At 40.3% G+C, this 16,691-nt stretch overlaps 1 protein-coding gene and 1 pseudogene across 5 annotated transcripts in view; both read right to left on the minus strand.

Annotated features, from left to right (window-relative positions):
- Positions 1-441: 441 nt before the first annotated feature.
- Positions 442-5,187, minus strand: LOC125104519 (fibroblast growth factor receptor substrate 2-like; annotated as a pseudogene).
- Positions 5,188-14,325: 9,138 nt separating this feature from the next.
- TRIM9 (tripartite motif containing 9) overlaps positions 14,326-16,691 on the minus strand; it is a 110,538-nt gene continuing 108,172 nt past the window's right edge. For 2 of the 5 annotated variants that reach the window (XM_047738460.1, XM_047738465.1), the window contains one exon: positions 14,326-16,677. In XM_047738460.1, coding sequence (XP_047594416.1) covers positions 16,528-16,677 — 150 coding nt within the window. In that variant the 3' untranslated portion in view covers positions 14,326-16,527. The remainder of the gene's footprint in view (positions 16,678-16,691) is intronic. The other 3 variants (XM_047738464.1, XM_047738466.1, XM_047738461.1) reach the window with 2 other exon arrangements.

Below are 16,691 nucleotides of genomic sequence, written 5' to 3' on the forward strand. Positions count from 1 at the left end.
CTAGAGTTATCTGTTAGCAATGCACTTTATCAAGAGGCTTTCTAAAATGTCTAAAGTGCTAACCACGACTTAGGCATGAATGATATGTGTTAAGTCCAGAATACTGATAAAAATCAACCAGCATGTCGCTCACTCAACTCTAATTTTATTTTATTTTTTTGAGGTGGTGAGGAGAGAGAACACAAGTAGAGGGAGGGGCAGAGGGAGGGAGAAAGAGAGAGAGAGAATCCTGGGCAGGCTCCATGCTCAGCACAGAGCCTAACACGGGACTCGATCCCAGAACCCTATGATCTTGACCTGAGGCCATATCAAGAGTCAGATGCTTAACCCACTGAGCCACCCAGGTGCCCACAGTTCTCATTTTAAATAGATCCTGTGAGAACGGGAATGCTGAATAGTATATACTGAAATTAGTGTTTTCTAATCAGTACCTGTACTGCATTAATTCCCTTCAGTTAAAGAGGCACATGAAATAGAAAAAAGTCTTATCAGTCTATACAAGGAGTTAGTGTTTAGAAATGACGATGAAGTGCTTGCACCTTCATTTTTCAAAACTTCACAAAGGTGCAAACAATGTACCACTTTCCGGGCTCCCATGGGCAGGTCAGTACTATTATGTCTGGTCTTCCTAGATGCACCAGCACCTCTGGCTGTGCTTTCTGCAAATCTGACAGAGCGGCAGCTCCCTCGATGTTTGTCACAGCCTACAGCTCTGAGTGCCTGGTGGGGGCTTGCAGAAGGGGTGCGGTTGGCGTGTTTGGAGTCCAAGGGTTGTTAGAATTGCTGCTGCTTTCCTGTGCATAACCAAGACGCCTGTATTGTAAACCTGGGCCCCTGATATCAAAGTTAGAGACTGTCTGCGCATATTCCCAATGCCTGGAATATTCTATTTTGGGAGCACTGGGCAGCACCATTCCTTACATTCTCTGTATTTACACTGGATCTAGATTATTATGGTGGCCACTTAGAGATAGGGTCTTTGGTCCTAAATTATCATCTTCCTCCCTACTTAGCTTGCGTGCTTCCCGTTTGGGATAAAGGAGGAAAAGATGGTAAATTTTGTAATTTAATAATGCAGTTCTTCTCTGAGCTGAGTTGTTGATATTCTGGGTATTTGAGGCGCTACCGGATGTCAGATGACCTCTCCTGAGCCCCGAGGCCCTCGGCATAGATCACCCACTTATAGTTTCACCACCAGCTGGTTAGCAGAAGGCACATCTAGGCTTGTCACCATCACATCCAATGTCCCGTTCTTCTGCTGACTTGGTCTCTTTCAAGTTGCTTCACTTTCTCTTTTTCCATTAACTGCTTCGGAACAGGGGTCGGTCCTCCTAAGACAAATTTGCTTCCTTCAGGTTCAAGAAGAATCTGAGGGTCTCTTCCTCCATGTGACTTGGTTCTTCTTTGGGTGTGCTGCTCTCAGCCCTAGAAATCCTCACCTTCGATGGGACGTGCCCGCTTGGGCGCACTTTTTTTCCTGCACTTCTTGTGCTCCTGCAGTGTTGACAAAGGTATGTATTCACTCCTTGGATCTTAAAAAAAAATTTTTTTTTAATCAGCTATGTTGATGTTTAAACTGTGAGAAGAAAATTCCTTGTTCAGTTTTGAGTAGCTTAGAGACAGTGATATCTTGTGTTCATTTCTTAGAAAAGACGTATTAGGTAAAGTTGGCTCTGGCCCCAGTTTCAACTGAGCTGTGGAAGCTCTGTCGTTTTTCAGGCTCCATCATTTGTGAGCACCTAGCATTCTGAGACATAAGGTCAATACTGAAGAGAATATCCCCCTTCACTGTGTATTCTCTTCAGAGATCGAAATGGAGCCTCCTTGCTTCCTGTTATTTCCAAAATACTTGCTTTTGTAAAAACAAACAAACAAACAAACAAAAAAACCCCACACATCCCAGTAATGAAAGTCACAGACTTAAACAGCCCTCATTCACTCAAATCACTGCATTGATATAACTGTCACTTTCCTTTGCTCATTTGGCTGCCAGCACCCATCCCCACTTTTCTAAAAACAGCCCTTGGGTTGGATGCTGTGGTTTGGGTTCTATGTCACGATGTCCTGCCCTCTATCAGCTAGGAGTCAGACAGAAAACCCAAGCAAAAATCACATCCGTCTTTTTGGGATCAAATCTTGAGCAGAGAGAAAAAGTTGGGAAAGACTAGGAGCATTTGAGCAGGCTTTGTGTGGCCCAGAGAAGGCCAATTGCTCATCAGTTCCTGCTCCTTGATACGCACAGCTGTTCTGGTCCTCATCTTTCTGAGCTATCATTCTAGTAACTTCTCTCTGTGCCTTTATGTCACCCAGAGTCAAATTCCTTTTTTTTTTTTTTTTTGAAACCAGACTCCTCCCTGGTGTCCCCCCTGTGGAAGACTCCCCAGTGTGGCCCCGCCCACATCCAGACCTCACCTGGCACTGCTCTCTCCCTCTCACCACATGTCAGCTGCAGGGCATCACTGTCTAGCTCCCCAAACACACGGAGCTTGCTCCCACCTCAAGGCCCTCTGCCATCACTCATGGCTCTGCTGCCCAAATGCCACCTTCTCAAAGAGGCAATTACTGACACACCAGAACTTTCTATCTCATTAGCCCATTCCATTTCTGGTTAGTATTTTCAATTATGCTGAGTTTCATTTATCTAATTATTTATTATTTGCATTTCCCGATTAGAATATCAGGTCTAAGGAGGTGGAGACCTTCTCTATTTTGTTCACTGGTATCTCTAGTGTTTCCCCATATTTAGCACTTAATCGGTGCTCAGTGAATATGTATTGCGTGAGTAAGTATGCTGCACGCGGTATGTGGAGGGATCACGGTGTCCTATAATCAAGAGGTTAATGAAGAGTGTGGGCTCTGGAGTTAGGCTGCATTCAAATCTTTGCTCTACCACTTACCTGCTGTGTGACCTTAGGCAAGTTACTTAAGCTCTCTATGCTTTAGTTTTATCATTTCTAAAATGCTAATAATAAAAGTGTGTAAGTAAGATGAAGATTAAGTAAGAGTTTTGTACATTGCATGGAAAACAACGAGGTTCAATATATGACTATCAATATTATTAGAGTATTTATCAATTTTAGGAAGCCTTTGTCAGAGATTGTAAAATGAACCATGGACTTCATATTAGCTCTTTTGAAGAAAATCAAAACCAAATACAACATTAAATGACACAACTCTAAAAAACCTAAGTTACAATATCATACATTTTTCTCCAAATACATGCTGTTTTCTTTTTCAGAATGATAGTCACACCTGGGGATGGAAACGCCTGTAGAATATGGCCATTGGCAGCTACGAGTAACGTTAATGGTAACCGCTGGTGATGATCTGGACCTTGGTATCATCTTTGTGATGCTCATTTAAACACATGTCAGAGAATATTGTGGGTTATGTGGGGTTTTGTTTGTTTGTTTGCATTTCCCTTTTGACTACATTGTGTTGCTGCTGCTGCTAACTGAATTATAAGTAAAGAGCTTTTCTGGGAAGTAGCTGGAAGCTTTTGACAGATTTGGACATCTGAGTGATAGTTTTTAATGCATCAATTGCTCCTAACAATTGAAAATCTTGTAATCTGTTCTCAAAATTTTGGCGATTTTTACCGTTTTCAGTCACCGCATATAGTGTACGTTTATTAATTTTGTACATTTTTTTTCTATATTGCATTCTAGTGGAATTTTCTAAAAGACCTGTAAACTGATCACTGTGATGTGAATTTAAGTTCTCCATCTGTCTGAAACTGATGTAACACTGCAGGCTAACTGTACTAGAAATAAAATTTAAAAATATAAAAATAAATAAATAAATTTACCACCTACCGGTTCAAATGACTTCCCAGAAGTAACAGACCAATGAATTGATCCAGTCCCACGTCTTATTAATTTCTCAAATGCACCAGCTGTGCAAACTCTGAGTGTGTGCCATCCTCACATTCTCTTCCTCTGGCCATGAGAATCATGTGGGCAATTTATTTTTTTTTAAGAGTTTATTTATTTATTTGACAGAGATCACAAGCAGTCAGAGAGAGAGAGAGGAGAGCAGCCTCCCCGCTGAGCAGAGAGTCTAACTCGGGGCTCGATCCCAGGACCCCGAGATCATGACCTGAGCCGAAGGCAAAGGCCTTAACCTACTAAGCCACCCAGGCACTCCCATGTGGGCAATTAAAAAAAAAAATCCCACGTTCTCAGGTCAGATCCCAAGCCAATTAACTGAGTAGCCTGGTATCACTATTTCTAAAGCTCTCCAGATGATTTCCCTGTGCAGTTGGAGGCTGAGAGGCACCTGCCATAACAGCGGCTGATGAGTTTCTTTTGACACAAGTGAAATGTGTCTTCATTGCAGAGATGTTAAGGTTTGGGAAAAAAAAACAAACAAACACAACAAAACCTTTGCATTGGAGAAAAAAGAAAACGGTATTATTTTGTTATTAATAGCCTAGCCCCAGGTAGCTTCAGACCATGAAAAATATCATATTGGGTCAGACCCATTTTGTGGAATAATGGACATTCCTTTGTTGTCCTTAAGAACACCTTTGATAGTTCCTTCTAGGAAGGTGTCTCAGGGATTATGTTTCCTTAGTTACTGCCAAAGACCTGACAAGAGGCTTAAGGTGAAGCCTGATACCTGAGATCTCTAAACAGAAAGAAAGCTCATGTGGGATGCATCTGCCGCCCCTTTTCAATGAGCCTGCATCTGTGTCTCGTTCTTTCTTGTTCCCTGGGAGTCCCTGATTTGGCAGCCTAGATGCTCCAGGACTGGGATCCTATCTCTACCCCTTCCCAGGGCATGGAGAACAGATCTCAGATTCTCTTAACTTCGAGGAAAAGTCCCTTCCACTTGGACAGTAGACAAACAGCTTACACACAGTATGTGTATTGCAGGAGGTAACTGCACTACGTTTCAATACTTGAAATCTTGAAGACATGGAATTTAATAGTGGCGTGGAGTTCTGGGTGATCCTCATAATTCTCTAAGATTGCTTTCTTTCTGATAGATATGTATGATTTTTTTCCTGCAGTTCTATAAGTTCTGAGCAAGCCCATCCCTATACCTAAGTATTAAATTTCACATATTTGCAAAGTTATTGTATTGCCAACAATGAAACCGACCTCATGAGAAGCTACGATTAACCTTCACCTGCTCATCCTTCTCAGCCTGCCAACTGATAAGACTGGAGACTTACTTCTTCATATCTGACAGCCATACTGCCCACCAGGCAATTGGGAAAAATTGAGTGGAGTGTTCTTTTCACAGATCCTATGTGGGAATCAGCATTAAAGAAGGAAACATTCGGATCCTCGTTTACTTGAGACAACTTGCTCATTATAACTCATTAACTACTAGGTTGAAAATACAGTTCAGAAACAGAGTGCAGAGTAATTCATATTCAATACCTTAATCTTTCCTTAAAAGTAGTTTGTTAAATGATGGCATGACAAAAAAAATCAATACAGACAATAAATCTATGATACTAAAAGTAGGTTTAGACAGGATAAAGAGGGGCCCAGTTAATTAAAGAAGAAAACAGATAAGCATGATATATAGAGATAACAAAGGAGGGATTTAAATGTAAAATATAAGTTGGAAAGGAGTTTTAGAAAATTGATAAGCCTATTGCATAAAGTAATTTACAGTGATTCAGGCCTCTTTGAGAAAGATCAGATGAATATTTGTAATCTCTCCTGGTTTATTAAAGTTTTAAATATTTTACATTACCACCTTAACATCTGGAACATAGATTTGATTAAGAATATAGTTTTGCTTTCCAAATAGCTAACCACTTTTCAAATATTTTTCAACATTTTTGAATAAGTTTCATTTCCCCCTTTGTGATTTTCTGTTCAATATCTATTGAAATCTCTATTTCTGAGTTGTGGTTGATTTAGTAATAGTATGCCATTTTGATTATTGTGACTTTAAAAGAGATTTCAGCATGTCTTATGAATCAAGTTACTGCTTTTGCTCAGAACGTTGTTGCCTACAGTCTTCCATTTAATTTAACAAAGGAATTTAACATTTTGTCAAGTTCCATAGATAGGCATTGTCTCCCGAGAAGATGATTATATGACTCATTATTGACACTCAGTTGGGATCTTGGTAATTAATAAAGGAGGGGATTTGATGGTGGCATCATGAACAGACTGCACACAAATGAATAATCCCTAACACTTCATAGCACTCATCATGGGCTGGGTCCTGTTCAGAATATTTTACACATATTATTTGATCTAACCCTCAAAACCATTCTATTGTTACCTCTACTTTAGAATGTGGAAAATGTGGGTGAGTTTTTAATCCCATGCACTTGGGCACACAGCTGACAAAACCTGGAGCCAGGACCAGAATTCAGACAGTTACTGCCAGATGCTGCCCTCAGTCACTACACTTTAGTCCTCTCAGGGTTGTCTGATAATGCGGAGTGTAGATTACTTAATAATGAGTACTTACATTTAAGTGTCTTTCATCTCTATTGCACAAAGTGCTTTTGTATGCATGATCTCATGTCGTGTCCCTTTCTTTGTGTGGAATATATAGAAATTCATGATTGAACATACTGTCCTTACCAAGGATTTTAGCCAGGGTGGAAAACCACTATTTTATACCTCCATGAAGTTTCTCCCATCACGGTCATTTCTTTAGCTTTATGCTTTCCTTTATTATACACATTACAAATTGTGGCTATGCCTCAAAAGATGGTTTGCAAGTTGTTAACAGGTAATTAAAATTTAATATCCAGCCATCCTCATTAGTGGAGTTGTAATTTGTTATATTTATTATTAGGGAATTTTAGAAAAAAATATTGAGGGGGAAAAAGGGCAAGAACAATGAACCAAAATATTAATTCTTTCAGATTTCATGGTGAATGTTTATTTTTCCCTGGAAGGAGAAGGAAGAAAGATGTGAGCAAGAGACATAACCATTGGGGGTTTGTAAGAGCTATTTTTAATTGCTTCCTTAATGGGAGAAAGGTGTTCTATTCTCTCTACCACTCTGAATTTCAGGAAAGGGGCAAGTTAAAGGCCATGTTAGAGAGACTCAGAACAAAATGGAGAGGCAGTCTTCACCAGAAGAGGAAGCAAATCAAAGCCCTTTCACCAACCAAGGGAATATGGGAAGGGAAGGAAAAAGTAGGGTTAGGAGATCTGCTCCTAGGTCCCTGACACCCTTCCTTGGCTTTAGGCTTTATCTCAGGGGACAGCTTGGAGAAAATAGGAACAGACTTGGGTGTAGTTGGAAGGAGGCTGTAAGAAGAGTTGTGGTCATGTCCAACATGGTTCCTCACCCTTTCAAGGTGTATGATTCAGTGATTTTTAGTGCTACCACAAGGTTATGCAACCATCACTATTAATTCTGTGATATCTAGTTCTGCACCTCTGAAGCTTTTCTTTGCATAGTTGTAGTAGAGTGGTAGAAATAATACATCTAAAAGTTAGACCGATTTTTCTGTGCATTGAATTAGATGCCTCCCCTGTTAAGTCTTTTTCAGTGCCTCAAATTCTGTATGTATCCAGAATGCTGGTTCTTTGGATAAAGACAAGACTGAAGAAGTCTCAGTTACCTGTGATATATTATGTCAGACTCAGGTTCCCCTAAATGCCAGTGTCAGTGCAAGTAGCTGGCCCATACATTTGAATATATATGCAGGTGTCTTTAGCATGGTACTATAAATTAGAAGGTAGTGTGGTCTGAGAACTTCTTTAATAACTATAGTTCCTTTGATTCATGATTAAAAAAATCCTGATTCAACAGAAAGTCTTCCTTTCTTATCAGTGAGTTGAAGAGATAAGTAAAAGATTAATGCACACATTAGAGGTAGAAAAAAAGGACCTCACTTCCAGAAAATACGATGATATCTTGCAAATCAGTCCATCATTCCTGTGAGGCAATGCCAGGAATCATAAGTTCCATTAACCTCAGTGCCACGAGAAGAGTAGAAAGTGGCTAATGTGTTGCCTTAGGTAGAGAACAGAAGGGAAGAAAACCACCAGAGCAGACCCATGGAGGAGGAAGAAGGAAGTATCAGGGTACCAGGTGAGGAAACAGAGATGTGGGGAAACCTGGTGTACACAGAGCAAGGGCAGCTGCCAGCCCCCTAGTGTGCTGCTCTGAGGTCATAACCTGGATCAGGTGCTTGCAGGGGATGTTTTCTTTAAACACACACACACACACACACACACAGCCCCCAGTTCACTTTAAAAGGGTAATGACGAGGGTGCCTGGATAGCTCAGTCAGTTGAGCATTGGACTCTTGGTTTTGGCTCAGGTCATGATCTTGTGGTCATGAGATTAAGCCCCAAGTCAGGTTCCATGCTCAGCAGGCAGTCTTCTTAAGGATTCTCTTTCCCTCCCTCTCTGCTGCCTACCTGCTTGTGTGTGCTCTCTCTCTCTAAAATAAATAAACAAATCTTTTTTTTTTTCCTTCAAAGCGTAATGGATTCTCTCCCTAGAAGCCCAAGATGGCAGAGGAGTAGAAGATTTTAGTTTTGTCTGGTCCCAGGAATTCAGTTAGATAGCTATTAAACTATTCTGAAAACCTGCAAACTCAACCGGAGATCTAAGAAAAGAATAGTTGCAACTCTGCAAATAGAAAAACTATGACCTTCTGCAAGGTAGGAGGTGGGGAGAAGTGAATCTGAGGTGATATATGAGAAGCTAAACTGCTGAAGGAGGGAGCCTCTGTTAGCCAGATACCGGAAAGTGATATTATAGCAGAGTGCAAAATTGGAACTTTTAGAAGTCTGCTCCAGTGGGGGGTGTCCCTGCCTGAGAGGCACTCAGGTGGTGAAGTGGGGAGGAACACTAGGTGGGACAATGTGGTCTCAGGCTCCCTGGGGTCATAGGAAGACCAGGGGTACCTGAGTGTGGCAGAGCTCCCAGGCATTTGAGTGGGGAAGTTGGCTGCCATCAGTGATCCCAGGAGTGGGCTCTCAGCTCAAGGTCACCATAAACCATGAACCACAGCTCAGTTGGGCAACTGCTCTCAGAGCAGGGGCCCAGCAAGGGCAGAACTGATTGAAAATGAGGGGGCGGAAAGCCATTTATCAGGCAATGAACATCAAAAGAAAGCTGGAGTGGCAATCCTTATATCAGACAAATTAGATTTTAAACCAAAGACTGTAATAAAAGATGAGGAAGGACACTATATCATAATTAAAGGGTGTATCCAATAAGAAGATCTAACTATTATAAATATTTATGCTCTAACTTGGGAGCAGCCAATTATATAAACCAATTAATAACAAAATTAAAGAAACACATTGGTAATACTACAATAATAGTGGGGACTTTAACATCCCACTCACTACAATGGACAGAATCTAAGCAGAAGATCAATAAGGAAATAAAGGCTTTGAATAACACACTCGCAGATGGACTTAATAGGTATATTCAGAGCATTCTGTCCTAAAGCAACAGAATACACATTCTTCTTGAGTGCACATGGAACATTCTCCAGAATAGATCATATCCTGGGTCTCAACTAGTAACAAATTAGGTTTCAACTAGTAGCAAAATATTGGGATAATTCCCTGAATGTTTTCAGACCACAATGCTTTGAAGCTAGAACTCAATCACAAGAGGAAATTCGGAAAGAACCCAAATATATGGAGGCTAAAGAACATCCTACTAGGGTCACCTGGGTGGCTCAGTGGCTTAAGCCTCTGCCTTGGGCTCAGGTCATGATCTCAGGGTCCTGGGATCGAGCCCCACATCAGGCTCTCTGCTCAGCAGTGAGCCTGCTTCCCCCTCTCTCTGCCTTTCTGCCTACTTGTGATCTTTGTCAAGTAAATAAATAAAATCTTAAAAAAAAAAAAAAGAACATCCTACTAAAGAACGAATGGGTCAACCAGGAAATTAAAGAAGACTTGAAAAAATTCATGGAAACAAATGATAATGAAAACACAACTGTTCAAAATCTGTGGGACACAGCAAAGACAGTCCTGAGAGGAAAATATATAGTGATACAAGCCTTTCTCAAGAAATAAGAAAGTTCTCAAATACACAACCTAACTCTAGACCTAAAGGAGCTGGAGAAAGAACAACAAAGAAAGCCTAAACCCAGCAGGAGAAGAGAAATAATAAAGATCAGAGTAGAAATCAATGAAATAGAAACCAAAAAACAACAACAACAACAAATCAATGAAACTAGGAGCTTATTCATTGAAAGAATTAATAACATTGATAACCCCCTGGCCAGACTTATCAAAAAGAAAAGAGAAAGGACCCAAATAAATAAAATCATGAATGAAAAAGGAGAGATCACAACCAACACCAAAGAAATACAAACAATTATAAGAACATATTAAGAGCAACTATACGCCAGCAAATTTGACAATCTGGATGAAATGGATGCATTCCTAGAGACCTATAAACTAAAAAAACTGAACCAGGAAGAAAGAGAAAAGCTGAACAGACCCATAACCAGCAAGGAAATAGAAGCAGTAATCAAAAATCTCCCAAAAAACTGAAGTCCAGGGCCAGATGGCTTTCCAGGGGAATTCTACCAAACATTTAAAGAAGAACTAATACTTATTCTTCTGAAGCTGTTCCAGAAAATAGAAATGGAGGGAAACTTCCAAGCTCTTTCTATGAGGCCAGCATTACCTTGATTCCAAAACCAAACAAAGACCCCACCAAAAAAGGAGAATTATAGACCAATATTCCTGATGAACACAGATGCCAAAATTCTCATGAAGATACTAGCCAATAGGATCCAACAGTACATTAGAAGGATTATTCATCATAACCAAGTGGGATTTATTCCTGGGATGCAAGGTTGGTTCAACATCCACAAATCAATCAATGTGATAAACTTCATTAATAAAAAAAAGACAGAACCACATGATCCTCTCAACAGATGCAGAAAAAGCTTTGACAAAACCACATGATCCTCTCAATAGATGCAGAAAAAGCATTTGACAAAGTACAACATTCTTTCTTGATTAAAACTCTTTACAGTGTAGGGATAGAGGGAACATACCTCAATATCATAAAAGCCATATATGAAAAGCCCACAGTGAATATCATTCTCAAAGGGGTAAAACTGAGAGTTTTCCCTCAGGTCAGGAACATAGTAGGGATGTCCACTCTCACCACTGCTGTTCAACATAGTACTAGAAGTCCTAGCCTCAACAATCAGACAACAAAATGAAATGAAATTCATCCAAATCAGCAAAAAAGAAGTCGATCTCTCACTCTTTGCAGATGATCTGATATTTTATGTGGAAAACCCAAAAAACTCCACCCCAAAATTGCTAGAAGTCATACAGGAATTCAGCCAAGGGGCAAGATATAAAATCAATGCATAGAAACCAGTTGTATTTCCATACACTAACAAAGAGACAGAAGAAAGAGAAATAAAGGAGTCAGTTTGACTTATAATTGTGCCAAAAACCATAACATGCCTAGGAATAAACCTAACCAAAGAGGCAAAGGATCTGTTCTCAGAAAACTATAGGACACTCATGAAAGAAATTGAAGAAGACACAAAGAAATGGAAAATTATTCTATGCCTCATGGATTGGAAGAACAAATATTGTTAAAATGTCTATGCTACCTAGAGCAATCTATACATTCAGTGCATCCCTATCAAAATACCATCAACTTTTTTCACAGAGCTGGAACAAAGAATCCTAAAATTTGTATGGAACCAGAAAAGACCCTGAATAGCCAAAGGAATGTTGAAAAAGAAAACCAAAGCTGGTGGCATCACAATCCTGGACTTTAAACTCTATTACAAAACTGTAATCATCAAGACAGTATGGTACAGGCACAAAAACAGACACATAGGTCAATGGAACCGAATAGAGAACCCAGAAATGGACCCTCAACTCTGTGGTCAGCTAACCTTTGACAAAGCAGGAAAGAATATCCAATGGAAAAAAGACAGTCTTTTCAACAAATGCTGTTGGGAAAACTGAATAGCAACATACAGAAGAATGAAACTGGACCATTGTCTTACACCATACACAAAAATAGACTCAAAATGGATGAAAGACCTACATGTGAGTAGGAATCCATCAAAATCCTAGGGGACAACATAGGCAGCAACCTCTGTGACCTTGGCCATAGCAGCTTCTTGATGGACACGTCTCCAAAGGAAGGAAAACAAAGGCAAAACTGAACTATTGGGGCATCATAAAGATAAAAAGCTTCTGCACAGCAAAGGAAACAGTCAACAAAACCAAAAGACAACCGAAGAATGGGAGAAGATATTTGCAAATGTCTTAACAGATAAAGGGTTAGAGTCCAAAATCTATAAAGAACTTATCAAACTCAACACTCAAAGCACAAATAATGCAATCAAGAAATGGGCAGAAGGGGCACCTGGGTGGCTCAGTGGGTTAAAGCCTCTGCCTTTGGCTCAGGTCATGATCCCAGGGTCCTGGGATCGAGCCCCGCATCGGACTTTCTGCTCAGCAGGGAGCCTGCTTCCTCCTCTCTCTCTGCCTGCCTCTCTGCCTCCTTGTGATTTCTGTCTGTCAAATAAATAAATAAATCTTAAAAAAAAAAAAAAGAAATGGGCAGAAGACATGAACAGATATTTCTCCAAGGAAGACATCCAAATGGCCAACAGATACAACAACAACAAAAAATGCTCAACATCACTCATCATCAGGGAAATACAAATCAATACCAACTCGTAAGTCAGAATGGCTAAAATTAACAAGTCAGGAAATGACAAATGTTGGTGAGGATGTAGAGAAAGGGGAACCTTCTTACACTGTTGATGGGAATGCAAGCTGGTGCAGTTACTCTGGAAAACAGTATAGAGGTTCCTCAAAAAGTTGAAATAGAGCTACTCTGTGATGCAGCAATTACACTACTAGGTATTTTTCTGAACTATACAAACATAGTGATTCAAAGGGGCACCTGCACCCCAATGTTTATAGCAGCAATGTCCACAATAACCAAACTATGGAAAGAGCCCATCGACAGATGAATGAACAAAGAAGATATGGTGTATATATTTACAATGGAATATTACTCAGCCATCAAAAATGAAATCTCACCATTTGCAATGACTTGGACGGAACTAGAGGATATTATGTTAAGCAAAATAAATGAATCAGAGAGAGGCATTTATCGTATGATCTCATTCATATGTGGAATTTAAGAAACAAAACAGAGGATCATACAAGAAAAAATAAAATAAGATGAAATCAGAGGGGGAGACAAACCATAAGAGACTCTTAATCATAGAAAACAATCTGAAGGTAGCTGGAGGGGACGGAGTAAGGGAATTGGGTAATTGGATGATGGGCATTAAGGAAGATACATAATGTCATATGCCCTGGGTGTTATATAAGACTGATGAATCACTGACCTCTACCTCTGAAACCAATAATACATTAAATGGTAGTTAATTGAATTTAAATAAAAAAATAAAGAAAACAGAGGATCATAGAGGAAATAGGGAAAAATAAAAGAAGATCAAATCAGAGAGGGAGACAAACCATAAGAGACTCTTAATCATAGGAAACAAACTGAGGGTTGCTGGGTGGGAGGGGTGTGGGGGGATGTGGTAACTGGTGACGGACATTAAGGAGGGCACATGATGTAATGAGCACTGGGTAATATATAAGACTGATGAATCACTGAACTCTACATCTGAAACTAATAATATATGTTAATTAATTGAATTTAAATAAGAAAATAATAAAAATTTATAGACAAAAATAAATAAATAAATGTCAGCCAAAAAAAATAGATAAAGGGTAATGATAATATAAAGACAATCAGTACTGTTGTGATTATTTACTTACTTATTTTTTAGAGATTTTATTTATTTATCGGAGAGAGAGACAGAATACATAAACAGGTGGGAAGGGCAGAGTGAAAAGCAGCCTCCCTGCTAAGCAGGGAGCAGGGTCCTAGGACCTTGGGATCATGACCTAAGCCAAAGGCAGATGCTTAACCAACTGAGCCACCTAGCCATCCCCAGTGTGATTACTTAAAAACAAGTACATTGTTCAGCCATTCAAAGAAATGTCGAAGGAACCAGGTTTGAAAAAGGCAGTGACATTATACTTTGTAGTACAATTTTACGGGTTTTTCAGGAGCAGGTTTGTGAAAGTAAGTTCCCAAGATTTGGAAAAATACCCAAACAGCATCTAAACTACAGATGTTTCACACTTAGCCAAGATTCAGGAGGTAGGTACCACAGGAGTGTCTGTGCTCCCAGGGAAATCAGGTGAGGACCAAGAACTTTTGTGAACTCTAGGGGACTTTCCAATCACACTTGCCTGAGAACCTGTCACTTGGACAAAGGTGAATCATCATCCCAAACAGGCAAAACCCAAGAATTTTAAAGAGACATATGATGTTCTCTCATAAAAATCTTTTATTGGCACACCAGAAATATCCATTTTTCTAGTACAATAGCTGTATGCATCTACAATGGTAATTCTGTGTAAACTAGGTGTTACAAGTCACTAGAAATCTACTCAGCAGGATGAATTTAATAAAGAACAAGAGGAACTATGAGTCTACAGCGGCCCAGCCATCGAGTCTCATTGGAGAGTAAATCAAATATCAAACTAGTGTTGTCCTGCAACAGAGTTTTTCTGTAGCCAAGAAACCAAGATGGACATATACAGGATAGCACCCATCCAATAAATTAGGTACATGTAACCAAAGAAACACTGTAACTGATAGAGATGAGCTAAATAAAGCACAAAAGGAAAAAATTAGCTATTTACATATCTTACTTTATGCCAAAACTTTAGTTTGTTAGCTTTCCCATCCTACCACTTCTCTTTTATCTGTTATTCTTGTTTTTTCATGCGGAATTTCTTGGCTCACTGGCAAATATTTAGACAACTAATCAGAACCTCTTTCCATGTTCTACGTTTTCTAAAACTGCATGTCAAAACTAAAGAATCAGAAGGGTAACCGTGTAAGTCTGTCTCTATAGAGAAGTAATAAGAATTATCATTCTGCTATCAGTCAGAGCAATGACATACAATTTCATTTTCTTCCACACATTACTGGAACTACTCCAGAAAGTTAGGTTGTGAATGGCAGCAGAGTGGATGGATTTGTCATTTGTAACAGGCACAGATATACATGGAGACACGTGAGTTTATCCTGAGAATGGGGATGCCATGGACTGCGAATTAAGATCCCCCATTACTGAAAAATGGGTTCTCTCTCTGGTTGCTATTTTTTTTTCACATTCATTTTTAAGGCTTAGTGTCATTGCAGCATTAACAAATAAGAATGCTGACATCATTTCTGCCATAATTATGATGAATGGCAGCAGGTACCATAATTAAAATAATGTAGCAGAAAAGGCATTGAGTTGGTATGTTTCTGGTGCCATGGCCAGAATGGGTAGATTTTTAGCATCATTCTTGGGAAACTGAGAGATCTTGCCAATGAGCCTCGTTGCTCCTTATTTCCTTTCTAGTACTTGTAAAATAATTTGTAATTGTCATATTTTCGGTTTGCTCTCCTATGAGAATTTAAGCTCCAGAAGGGCAGTAACCACACCTGTGTGTTCACCACTGTGTCTCCAGTGTCTAGAACAGTGCCTGGTCCATAGTAGGTTCTCAGTTAAAAACTTATATTAAATAAATGAACCAAATCATAACCCCCCTGGTCTGCCCCAGTCTAGAGACTTCTTAGTTTGATTCAATGACCAGGGTTTCTGGCCTCTCCCAGTAACCCAGCTATCCTAAGGATCCTGCGGGCTGTGAACCTTTGTGTAGCCATATGGCTATTATTTTTGTGCTTCAATGGATAGTCAAACTTCTCAATGCTGCTTTCACTCTGCCCACCTCTCAAAGATTAGCTATGCAGGTCTAGCACTGCACGAGAGGTAACAGCAAGAACCTTCTAGGAGGCAAACTGCAAGCTCCAAATTCAAAGCATTCTTCCCACCCCTCTCTACAACCTCTTTGTCAGAAAGCTTAAGAAAAAGGTTATCAGGAGAATATTCTCTTGGCAGTAACAGTTCAGTAAGTCACCAAGAACATGATCAGAAAAGAAACAAAATATAACTCACCTACATTAAAAAAAATATGTAAAGTAAGTGCAAAACCTGGGATTGGAAACTAAGTGATATGGTGAGCGGCCTAGGTCCTTCATTGGTTAGAGTTGCGGGAGGCGGAAGTGAACGCAGGCATCAGAGCAGGAGAGAGGTCGGAAAGGTAGGGGCGGAGCGGAGCTGTGGAGTGTGAACGCGTGGGGACCAGCTTTTCTCTTCTCCTCCCCCTCTGCTTCCAGCTCTCCGGCATCCCACCAGGTGCTGTCGCTCTCCCAGGCGGAGGTAAGGACGGAGGGTAGGACCGGCAGCTGGCGCCTCCACGGCCCATCCTTAGGCTATTGATGCTCTGCTGGAGTAGAAGTCAGGGACTGGGAGCCCGGTGTGAAGCGTGACCTGGGGGACGAGACTGTGAGTCCTGGAAGCACCGCAGGAACCCTCCCTGCATCAGCCCCTCCCCAGGGCACAGCGGCTGTGTTCCTAGTTCAATGGGGGACCTGTTCCCTTTCTTTAACGTCTATTCTAGTAGATGTTAAAGAAGAATTCTAGTAGAATTCTGTCTGCGCTAAGAGCCTGGCCACGGTTGGGGGTTCCCAAATCTTGGAGACACTTGATAATGTGGTTCTTATCCACCTGCCTCTTTTAAGGATCCTGGGAAGGCTGTGTTCCTTCTGACTGAAGACACAGGCATTGATCTGAAGGTAGCAAA

The sequence above is a fragment of the Lutra lutra genome, chromosome 7 (genome assembly GCF_902655055.1).
Source record: "Lutra lutra chromosome 7, mLutLut1.2, whole genome shotgun sequence".
Taxonomy (NCBI): domain Eukaryota; kingdom Metazoa; phylum Chordata; class Mammalia; order Carnivora; family Mustelidae; genus Lutra; species Lutra lutra.